The sequence below is a fragment of the Gavialis gangeticus genome, unplaced genomic scaffold (assembly GCF_001723915.1).
Source record: "Gavialis gangeticus isolate Ggan-Ray unplaced genomic scaffold, GavGan_comp1, whole genome shotgun sequence".
Classification (NCBI taxonomy): Eukaryota; Metazoa; Chordata; order Crocodylia; family Gavialidae; genus Gavialis; species Gavialis gangeticus.
The window spans coordinates 42,907,265-42,919,473 of NW_017729025.1; the positions used below are offsets into that span (position 1 = coordinate 42,907,265).

Sequence of the window (12,209 nt, forward strand, 5' to 3'; positions counted from 1 at the left end):
ACTCTAGACCTGTCCTCTATGCTAAGTATAGGCAGTCAAAAAGTGTGAGGCTGAATCGATTCACTCTTTGCATGTTAGTCGAAGCTGCATAGATTGAACTGGAAAGCAAGTGAACAGACTTTCACTTTTGATTCTGGAAATGCAGCCACATTCCTGTAGTGGCCCAGGCCAGAAGTCAAGGGTGTGAGAGCATGCTATCCCCCTCAGCTGGAGCAGACAACTTGGGCCAAGGCTAGCCCACCCACCCTGCAAGGGAAAGTCTGCGGGGGAGATGCAAAGCATCCTGGGATACTGGGGGACTGTGAATTAACTTGAATCTGGAGGGGATTTGGGACAGAATTTCAATAAATCAATTTAACCTAAATCAGGTCAGTCTGACACTACATCCACCCAGATTTATTGTAAACCCATTTTCGCCATTTTGAAAGCAGTTTATGTGCATCAAATTTCTGTTGTGTTACAGATTTGAACTGGTTTCCAATCACTTATACCTCTTTATGTATAATTTCTGTCCCTAGCACTAGAAAGTAGATCCCATTTCCCTTTTATCTGTCTGAGCAGAGCTGAAGCTGCTTAATTCATACCCAGGAAGGTGAACAGGGTGGGACATTTCATAGTTTCATAGTTGGTAGGGTTGGAATGGACCTGAGCAGATCATCAAGTCCAAACCCCTGCCATGGGCAGGAAAGAAAGCTGGGGTCAAACGACAATGGCTAGGTGATTATCCAGTCTCCTTTTGAAGACCCCCAGGGTAGGAATGAGCACCACTTCCCTTGGAAGTTGGTTCCAGATCCTAACCGCCCTGACTGTGAAGTAGTGTTTCCTGATGTCTAGCCTAAACCTACTCTCAATCAACTTGTGTCCATTATTCCTAGTTACTCCTGGTTGTGCTCGGGGGAACAGGGACTCTCCCGTTCCCCACTGGTCCCCCCTGGTAAGTTTATAGATGGCCACCAGATCCCCTCTCAGCCTTCTTGTCACTGGAAGGTGTTGTAAGGCTTTGGCCTTCTCTTACTGGGTACCTTGCCTCCAAGTGACATCAGGGTGAGGTTTGAGCTTGGATGCCACCTGGATGGTATGGGTGCTGCCCTTACTCTCCTGCCACTACTTAATGTTCTTGTTGGGGAAGCAGTTTCCTTCAGGTGGCCCCTCAAGTATGAAGATGCCTCAATCCCTGTTCTTGCTTCATGGGGCTCTAAACCTCCCCTTTACCCCACCTTTACCACATCCACAGCCAGGATGGATACTATCCTCTTCAGGCGTCCCCTTGGATGACTTTCCCACCTCCCAGTGGGTCGGGCCTTCTCGGTCAGTTTGCCCTTCACCATAGATGGTTCCTTGACTTCCAGCTGATAAATGCATATAAGCCGCCCCTGTCTGTGGGCTAACTAGGGCTTCCAACAAAAATCAACACCTGGATTTCCACTGGAGGGTTCCCCCTGGGATCTCATCTCCCAGTGTCCCTTTTATGGTCAAAGTAAAGAAGAAACTTGAAGCAATGGATGAGGGACCCACTTGTCCCTGAGCCCTGGATGGCTATGGGGGTGGGCTGCCATTCCATGCCACACCCTGGTCCAGCTCCTCAGTTTGGCCAGCAGTGGCCCCCAGCTAACCTGGAGTCACTCCCAGTCTTCCCTAGCTTGGAAGAGTGCATTGTTCTCATGCTGGGTTGCTCATGCCCCCCCACTTGCTGTGCCCTCCATGTGGGGTAACTGCTCCTGCGGTGCCTTCTGTGCCAGGGCCCTTGGCTCCCCCTCTCTTGCCTGCAGCTGGGCAACCTTCCTCCTCATTGCCTGCATCTCTGGGTCAACGTCCTTTCTTCCCCCCACTGGTGTCTCTCGATCAGTGCTTTCTTCTTCCTCTAGTGTCTCTGGGTTGGTGTCCTCTTCTTTCCCTGCTGGTGTCTCTGGGTCAGCATCCTCCTCTTCCTTCCCTAGTGTCTTTGGGTCGGCATCCTCTTCTCCTGCTGTTCACAGCCCCTTAGCTGTTTTCCCAGCTGCAATTTGAGCAGCCCGCAGTTTCTGGAGGCTTCGCCCATGCTGTAGGCAGCTCCAGAATTGTGGGGCTGCCGCCTGCGCTTCCTCCCAGCTGCTGCTTTTCAGGATCCCTAGGGTGAGTACCTGGGTGCATGGGGTGGGGGTCCAGGACCCCTTAGAGAGGCTTTCACTGCCCCTCTCACACTTCTCTTGTGGAGGCTGAACAGGTTCAGGTTCTGTAGCCTCTCCTTGTAGGGCCTGCCTTGCTGCCCCCTGACCATGCTAGTGGCCCTCCTTTGGACTCTCTCAATGCTGTCCACATCCCTCCTGAAGTGTGGCACCCAGAACTGGATGCAGTACTCCAATTGTGGCTTGACCAATGTTGCACAGAGTGGGAGGATCACCTCCTTGGACCTGCTTGTGATGCATCTGTGGATGCATGACAAGGTGCGATTAGCCTTCCTGACCGTGTCCTCACATTGGCGGCCCATGTTCATTTTAGGATCAATAATGACTCCAAGATCCTTTTCTGCCTCTGTGCTGACGAGAAGGGAGTTCCCCAGCCTATAGGTATGCTGCTGGTTCTTCCTCCCCAGGTGCAGTACCCTGCACTTGTCAGTATTGAATCCTATCCTATTCTCATCCACCCACCCCTGTAACCTGTCCAGATCTAATTGTAGCCTGTCCCTCCCTTCTAGCATGCCCACCTCTCCCCACATCTCAGTGTCATCCGTGAATTTGAACAAGGTGCTTTTCACCCCCTCGTCCAAGTCACTGATGAAGATGTTGAACAGTGCGGACCCAAGGACCAAGCCCTGGGGGACACCACTGCCCACGTCTCTCCTGGTCAAAAATGACCCATCCACCACCACTCTCTGGGTGTGGCCCTCCAGTCAATTTGCGTCCCATCTGACTGTGTAGGCATTGACACCACAGTTGCCTAAGTTTTTTTTTCAGATACACATGGTCAGTGTTACATATTGTTGTTGTTGCTATTCCTACTACTGCTACTATAGCACCTAGGATTCCTAGTCTGGGATCAGGACACCATCATAGTAGGTTCTGTACAAACACTGAACAAGAAGACAGCTTCTGCCTTATTTTATAATCTGTGCAGTTCTTATAAACAAAGAGCCTACCTGATTCTTTTTCATTCAAAGTTACACCATGATCAAACTAAACCTATTTTGAACTGTATTACTAGATGTTACTGTTTTCTACCTTCTGATACCTTGTTTCTTGTTGGGGCTGGACACAGAAGTGTGAAGGAGCATGAGACTCCTGCTCCTCTAAAGCTGCTGTCCTGGGTGGAAACAGGAGCTTAAGAGAAAATTTAAGAGAATTTCCTTTCTTGTGAGCTTTTCAGCCCAGTTTTTTAGATTCGATAAGTCAAGAATCTGAATTTTGTACCTGGATATAAGTCTAACTGCAGTTTGAATGTTTTCAAACACTGTCTCTAGTGTGTAAGAATTTCACCCCCCCTCCCCAAACAATCTGGAATGATGTATAACATTGCACTCGTTTAGCAGATGACTCAACTGCTAAACTTAGTGACAAAGGCATTGTGATCTACTATTTCTGAGAATCTGGGCAATGCAGACTGCAGAGTGCTTTGCAGAAAAATGATAATACCAGGTGGGTCTCTCATGAGAAGAATTCAAACTCTTAATCAGTTTTGATGCATGGTTATTGTAATCTCTAGTTTTTTATGTTTATAAGGATATTCATACCATGGTATTTCCTTGATCTACAATACTTCTACTGTATTTTGATTTTCTTTGGAGCCTCAAAACAATTGTCATACCTAGCCCAGTAAAAAACAATATGTGTTTACACATATAACATGCATATGTCACATTATAGTTAGAGATACTCCCCTCTCCAATTGAGAGAATTATTGGCAGGGCAGTGTGCTGCAGAGGGACACAACAGCCCAGTGGCTGCCCCCATCCCCCATAGAGTCAGGCCCAGACAATCAATTATTTAACTATATACAAATTTATTATTACAACAAAACCATTAAAAGGTAAGGACATAGATTATATATATATATGTGTGTGTGCACGTGTGTGTGTGTGTGTGTGTACAAATTTACAAAACAATAAACCCTGTACCATATATATATTTACACACACACACACACACACACACACACTTATTATTGAAAAATACAGATGAACAATAGAGCAAATGAGAACAAAGGATATTGATCGGGCAACCTTATAACTATTAATGTACAAACTATTACTTCAACTTATTCACATAAACTATAGGTACATTCTACAAGTATAACCAGCAATCCTTACACTGGGTGCCCTCCAGGACAGGGGCCCCACTCCCAAGGTACTACTGTAGCAAAGGAGGTGGAGGGAAACAAAAGGAGAGGGAGACCCCAAAGACTCCTAAGCTCTTGTGCTATCACCCAGGAGCGGCCCATGTGGTGCCCTTCACAATGCTGGGGGGGTCCCTCCCCTGTGGGGATCCTCTCTCCAGGGTACTACTCCACAGTCCCAGAGGGACTTCAATCTTCAGTTAGGTCCAGAGGAGCTCTTCTCCCTCTCCACTCAGGAAAGGGGCGTGACTTTATTTCTCTGGCTGCCTCCTGCTTGGTGGATGGGATCCGCCGATCAAAACAGCAGGATCTCAAGCCTGAGACTCAACCCAAGCTCTAAAAGGTAAGCCTGCTACATTGCAAAGAAAGATAATGGCATACTGGGCTGCATTACTAGGACCGTTGCCAGGAGATCGAGGAAAGTGATTTTTCCCCATTGTTCAGCACTGGTGAGGCCACATCTGGAGTACTATGTCCAGTTTTGGGGCTCCCCCCGTTACAGAAAGGATGTGGACAAATTGGAGAGAGTCTATCAGAGGACAATGAAAATGGTTAGGGGGCTGGGATCATAACTGCTGAGGAGAGGCTGAGGAAAATGGGCTTATTTAATTTGGAGAAGAGAGGACTGAGGGGACATTTAATAGCAGCCTTCAACTACCTGAAGGGTGGTTCCAAAGAGGATGGAGCTAGACTGTTCTCAGTGGTGGCAGATGACAGAACAAGGAGCAATGGTTTCAAGTACAGCAAGGGAAGTTTAGGTTAGATATTAGGAAAAACTTTCTCACTAGAAAGGTAGTAAAACACTGGAACGGGTTACCCAGAGAGGGTGTTGATTCTCCATCTGCTCACTGCAGACATGTCTCAGAAGAACAAGTTTTTATTCCCTTCACATCAACTAGAGCTCCCCTCTTCAACAAATGGAGCCCCCCAACAAACAGAGTCCCTCCACCTCCTCAACAACAATAAAACACTTTCTTTCTCATGAAAACTATGTACAGGGTTCTTTGTGTGCCGTTCCAGGGTGGGAGGCCATGGGCGGAGGCCATGGGCAGAGCCCAGGGACAGGCCGCCAGCACCCCAGCCTCTGGCCATTCCCCTGTAGGTTTGCATGCTGCCATGAGTGTTGTGGATGGGGGGCTCTCCCAGGGGTAATGGTAGATGATGCTCCCCCAGCATGGGTGGCTCCTCCTCTGGCAGGTACTGTCCAGGGCCAGCAGAGCCAGCATGTGGTCCTGACCCCACTGCAGGAAGCTCCGGCTCTTTTTTCATGTGGAGCTGGGGTGAGCAGTGGGGCTGGGCCCAGGCAGGGGGGCTGGGTGACACAGGACCTGGGGTGGGGGCAGGTCAGGGGCTCCTGGATGTTGGAGGCAGTGCAGGTTCTCTTCCTAGGCCCAGGTGGGAGCCTGCTGATGGGTAGTGGGTGGTTGCCAGGGGGCAGGTGGGGCTAAGGTTGGAGGCCGGGCAGTAGGTGGCATGAAGGTGACTGCCAGGGTTAGGGTGGTGTCCAGAACCCAGTGTTCATCATCTGTGGCCTGCACTGCCTTGCCCAGGACCGTGCTCTGCTCCTACACAACCTCTACTCACTTGCACTCCTGGCTGAGGTGGAGACTTGGGCAGGCCGTCTGTGCTACTGTAGCCTGCACAGCTGTGGCCTGGGTCCTGGGGTATGAGGATGTCTGTTAGTTGCTGCAAAAAGAGCATGGTCTTGTGGGCACTCCCTGACCAACAGTTGTCATCAGTGATGGCAACCCACTGTGCACACAAGGCCTTGATCTTTATGCAGCACTGCTGCACCAACTGGTTGTGCCCATGCTCCCACATCTGGCCTGACAGGCCCTCATAGATGTAGGCATTGGAGCACCTGCCCTGCTTGAACTGGCGCTGCACCCTGGCATGGGACTGGCAGCTGTGTGGCTGAGACAAGGCCCCACAGCATCTGCAGGCTTAGGGCAGGCTGCTGGGAGTGGGCTTCAGGCAGGTGGAGCTGGCCCTGCCAGCCAGAAGCTGCCTGCAGCTGGGCCTGGGGGCTGGCAGGCCTGGCTGGAGCCTGCAGCAGCATGCAGCACCCTGCAGGCCTGGATGGCATAAGCCTGGCAGGTACATGACATTGTGGTGCCAGCCAGCGGCGCCGGGGTGCAAGTAGGCTGGACAGGTGGACTGCAGCCTGCTCAGGGGAACAGGGGGATCTGGAGTGGCCTCAAGCTCCCTGCTGTTGTGCCCAAGGGCTCAAAATGCCTGCAGGCTTTTAAAGGCCTGAGGCAAAGGTTGCTATAGAGGCAGCCCAGCCCTGGGGCAGGAGAGTCTCTCAGCCCAGAGTCCTGGGGCTAGCCTGAGGCCAGCCCCTTAGTGGGAGGGCTGACCTGGGAGCAACTTTGCTCCTGGGTCATGTTGACATGTGTGTTACTGTGCAGTAACTAATTGCATGTAAATTTAATACCTGCACTTGCAGGTATCAAATTTATGTGTGAGCAGGGGTTTTTACTGCACAATAAGCATGCACATGTGTAGACATACGCACTTACTGCACAGTAAACTATGCTACTGTGCAGTTAAGCATCTCATGTAGACATGCCTAAAGGGATTGTTGTTAGGATCTCACTTACAGGACTGATTCTGTATTTATGTTAAACTCATGAACTAGGGAAAAAGTCCCAGTAATTAATAAAGAAATGTTTTGTCTCTTTCTCTTCTTGTTTCCCTTTTCTAGAAAAAACAAGTGAGTCAGACAAAGATCCGGGTGATCTCCACTATCCTCTTCATCTTGGCAGGCTGCATTGTCTTTGTGACCATCCCTGCAGTCATTTTCAAACACATTGAAGGATGGACAGCTTTGGAGTCCATTTACTTTGTGGTTGTCACTCTGACCACAGTTGGCTTTGGTGATTTTGTAGCAGGTGAGCATGGCAATTCCACATATAATCTAGGGGCACTAGGTGTAAGTGCCTGGGCTCCTACCTGTTGCTCCAAGGCTTTTACAAGTATGTTGTATTCCACTGAACACTGTTCTGAATCTCTCTATCTGTTTTAAAGTGCATTTGACAATAACCCAGGTGTTCACCCATCTGAAGAGTGTAAACAATGCAAAACTGGGGAGCTCAGAGTGTCTCTTATTATGGTATGAATTATTCATGAGTGAAATGACTCCTCTGTTGAATCCAGAACTTCTGAATTGTGTTTGTCTATTTTGCATCACATCGATAAAGGTCCTAATGAACAAAGCAAATAGCTTCAGATGGCCATGCTTGTGTATGCGAGCCAGGCAGTCCAATATAGCTGATACTAGCTGAACAGCAGAACAGTTTCCATTGCATGAGTTGCAGTTTCTTCAGAGGCATCTTTCAGAATTTTACTCTCCAGCCTTGGTAGAAATTTGATATTGTAGCTATTTGATTAAGAAAAATTAACAGTGGAAGCGAAGGGGTAATGGGGAATGTGCTGGGATGCTAAGAGAATTGTATGGTTTTTCTGGGATGAACACAGTACTAATAGGAGGATAAGGATTAAGCTTAATCATTTACCAAAGAGGGAGCTGTGCTGGGATTGGTGATCTGAGAGCTGGGGAAATGTAATTTACTACCTAGTTTTGATGAGGAATAGGTAGTTAGATACTAAATAGATTCTCTCTTCCCAATGGTGCATGAGCCTTCCTTCCATTAAGATTCATGGACATAACAAAGGCAGACAAGGTTTTTTGGGTAAATCTGATATCTTTTGTTAGACCAATTCAAATAGTTGGTCTAATATATATATAATAATAAAATAAAAACCTTGCCTGGCTATGTCCTTAGACCAGCACAGCTACAACCTATACCCCTGGGCATAACAAATGCTCTGAGATAAGGATGGATCCCTGTGTTACAAAGAGATGTGCTGTATTTGTCCTCTTATTTCGTATTATACCAATGAAATCTGAGTTAAAAATATTCATATACAGCCATTTGGAGACAAGTTTTCTTGCTACAGAGTAATTTCTTTTTTTTAAATGCTCCTCCTTATTCCTTTTTTGTTCACTTTTGATACACAAGACATAAATTATATGTGGAGATGTGCCTGAACTGAGCCCCAGATCCAAATATACTGGAACTTAAGGAAAGTTCAGAACTAAATCTGAATGTTGCAACTTTGGCCTTTCAGGAACCATCTGAACATAAAGACGTTTCTACAGTTAGTTGTTATAGAACCAGAATGTTACAAAAGAAATGTGGGAGTTTCCCAATACTTTTCCCTGCTTTGCAGTACTTTCCCTTTCCCACTGGAATTGAAAAGAAAAATAATTCTAAAAAAACAGACCTTTTATTTTAAAATACATTTAAGGTGGATAAATCTAGCATCATGCAGGAGCATCCAACTAGTGTGTTGCCAAAAAGTAAATATGGCTCTTATGGAGTAAAGCAGTGTCAACAGAGGTATGCTGATTTACACTATCTGAGAATTTGGCCCAAAGTCTGTAAACTGAAGTGTTTTGTAAGTGTTTTTACAGCTCTTGAACATAGTGGAAAATATATCACAAAACAGTATTTGATAGGCTGTAGAAACATGATGCTACGCTTCATTCATTGCCTGGTTACTCCATGTGACAGACCAAGGCAATCTGCTTTACAGCAAGCTTCCACTGGGACGTGTGATCAGAATGGCCTCACTGTGCCATAGCAACGGCAGCCCCCACCTTCCATCGTTTCCCACGGCTGAGAATTGGAAAGGCAAAGTGATTCATACAGTGTATAGAGGGAGATTAGCATCAAAAACAAAATTTGGGGCCCTGCCAACCCTTGAATGCCTGGGCTTTCATGGGAGTGTTCAATCATTGTAAGTACACTCAAACCTAGTCTGGGTAAAATTCATTTTAAGGGTTTATTAGAATGTATCTGATTGCAAACAGGCTGTAAAAGCTCGGGGGCGGGGGAGCATTCCATTGTAGCAGCATGCAATGTCACTGCAAGAAAACATGAACATACACACCATATTTTCTCGCATACTATATGCCCCTAAAAGAGATACGCACCTTGTTTTTGGGAAGGCATAATGAGCCAAAAAAGAAAAAGAAAAAGAAAAAAAAAGATTTTCCTGGAATTATGACTTCAGTAGAGCAGGGCAGAGCCTTATCTTCAGCTCATTTGCACTCTGTTTCCTACACAGGCAAAAGGTACTATTTAACCCTTTTGCAGCTAAATTGGTAGCAGTATTTGGCTACTCAGACAAAAGGTGAAAGTGTAGCTGCTGCTGAAGACTGGACTCCATAGGCAGATGTAGGATTTTGAAAAGAGCTAAAATAGGCTGCAGGGCTGTGAAATAGGAAAGGAGAAACCAGGAGTAGCTAACAGCCAGCAAAATTGCTGAAGAAAGACTAACTTGATTAGTGCTTCATAAAGATTGTTAAAAAGGAGAGTTTGTCATTAACACCTTTGGAGTGAAGAATGGTTAGCAGGAATCAGATAGATTAGAATTAGCCAGTTCACTCCTTCAGTGACACAGTGGACTCCCTCTGTCAGCGGTGCCTGAATAGAAATGCCACCGCTGCCTGGAAGTTGGTTTTAAAATTTGGGTGCAAGAAGAATCAAAACAGGGTATGATCACACCTCTTCCCCCCTCCACCCCTGCCCCCACCATTGTTTTGCCTCTGCTGGACTCTACCCCTCTCTTCATGCAGCTGCTGAAGGGAAGAAAAGGAAAAGAAGCATCGGCTATCTTACAGCATCCTCATCTTTCTATTCTAGGCAGAAAATGAGCTTCCCCTCTTAAGAAATGCACCCAGGCTTTGGAAGGCTAATTTTGGAAGGGAATGGGGCCTGTGGTATGGGAGTAACTATGGTATATATCAGGGGTAGTCAACTCCTAGCACGGGTGCCAGAGTGTGGCACTCAAAGACATTTTGCTTGGTACTTGTGCCTCTGGGTGGATGGTGAGGAAGGGGCTGGGGCTACATGGCCACAACAAGGATCAGGCCCTCAGTGGTTCCCCTGCTATCTGCCCTTAGCACACCAACATCTTACAAGTTGAAATTGTGGGTGTTTTTGGCACTCTAGATCCAATAAAGAACTCAGGTATTTGAAGTAGGATTTAGCTGTGTAAGTCTGCAACTGCAATCCAAAACACTTTTGCTCAGGTTCTTCCTGACTCTAGATCCATCTAAACTTTATCAGCCACTTCCTTTTTTGACAATAATATTACCTTGATGGTTAGACTTGACCTCCGCAAAAACTAGAAACCCTAACCCTAAGCCTATGCTCATCTCAGAAAATTTGTAATGTAAAGAAGAAAATTGTTGCATCATCAGCATCAAAATATTAGACTGCTTTGCAGGGTCTCCATTCAGGAAAAGACCATGTACACCACACTAGACTCCCTTCATCGTCAGGTAGGACTAGAGGAAGGTACTGATTAGAACTTGAAAATACTTTCATGATTTGCCAGAGATACAGAGGGCCTCCAATTAAATATTTTGCCAGCTCATGGTTCTTAAGAATGAATAGAACAATGTCTGCTTATTGCAGGGGGAAATGCTGATATCCATTATCGGGAATGGTATAAGCCCTTAGTATGGTTTTGGATTCTTGTTGGTCTTGCCTACTTTGCTGCTGTCCTGAGTATGATTGGTGACTGGCTAAGAGTTCTATCCAAGAAGACAAAAGAGGAGGTATGACTGCTAATTTCTCAATAATTTGTTACTTCATAAAAGTACTTGCCAGATTGCTGCTAGCCAGGAAAAGATGGTCTTGTATGTGGAACGGATGCTAAATGATTGCCTCGATTTAGCCTAGTCACTGCCTGTTTTCAAATCTATTTTGAAATAGGTGTCATGGTACCAATTATCTTTGATTAACTTCAGCCAAAACACTATCTTCCACAATTGATAGGGAAGGGAAGAAAATATGCTATTGACTCAGGGTACAAAATGGAGGGTAGCTGCCATGGCTGAAACATTAAAGTCTGTTTTGGAGCAGATTAGCATAATTAATGTACTTAATTTAATCTCTTCATATAGCCATAACAACACCTTCTTTGGGAGATTAGTTAGCAAATGCATAACCAAAGAACAGTTTGTCAGATTGGTACTGGTGTTTATCAAGAGAGTCATTTGTGAAGTCAGCTGATTCATGTGAGGCTAAATGTATCCCTGGTGTATCTCCAAGGAGACAAATGGAGATGCATCATGGAAGAATTTGGTCTATGATAGTGGACTGAGCAGCTATATACGACTAAATCCATTATATTCTGACTTACTCATTTGTCTTCTTTTTTTTTCCATTTCAGAAGAAATGTGACTTCTTATTCTTAAGTCATTACTCTATATTTGTGTGCCTGAAGACACTAACATAATACAGTTGAAAATGTTTAGGAACATTTGAGTGGAACTGTATTTTTCTTTGGACAACCCACAAGAAATGCTCTGTTTTGAAAGCCCATGCTTTGGGAAACAAACCATTTAAGAACTGGTATGGGGAAGAGCCTCCTACACTTTGGGATGGTATTTACAAAATTCAAGGGTTTATGGAGACTTTATACTGCCACTAAAGATTGTAGTTAGTGGCTTTCTGAGAAAGGACAACAAGCTAGCTGCTAGGTGGTCTTTCAGGGCAAGTCCTGATGAGCATGCATGTGCAGTAAGGCTGTGCGAAGCTTCGGGTGCTGTTTCGATTCGGAGGAGATTTGGCCTGATTCAGTGGCCAAATCTCTGAATCTGAATTGAATCAGGAGACCAGTTAAAAGGTTTGAATCAATTTGAAGCTCTCTGAATTGATTTGGAAAAGATTTGAAGAGATTTGGGAACTCAGGCATTCCCTCCTGGCTGCAGCAGGGAGCTGGACCCGGACTCCATGCTGGTAAGTATAGGGTGGGGGGGTAAAGGAGGGGAGAAGGGACCATGGGGGGACCCCTGCTAGGCCCCATCCCCTGCCTGCTCC

General features: G+C 46.1%; 1 protein-coding gene across 1 annotated transcript in view; it reads left to right on the forward strand.

The window, feature by feature from the left end:
- Nucleotides 1–12,209, forward strand: part of KCNK10 (potassium two pore domain channel subfamily K member 10) — a 220,139-nt gene that overhangs the window by 198,508 nt on the left and 9,422 nt on the right. The window contains exons 5-6 of the mRNA XM_019518690.1: nucleotides 7,016–7,202; nucleotides 10,800–10,942. Of these exons, the coding sequence (XP_019374235.1) occupies nucleotides 7,016–7,202; nucleotides 10,800–10,942 (330 nt within the window). The remainder of the gene's footprint in view (nucleotides 1–7,015; nucleotides 7,203–10,799; nucleotides 10,943–12,209) is intronic.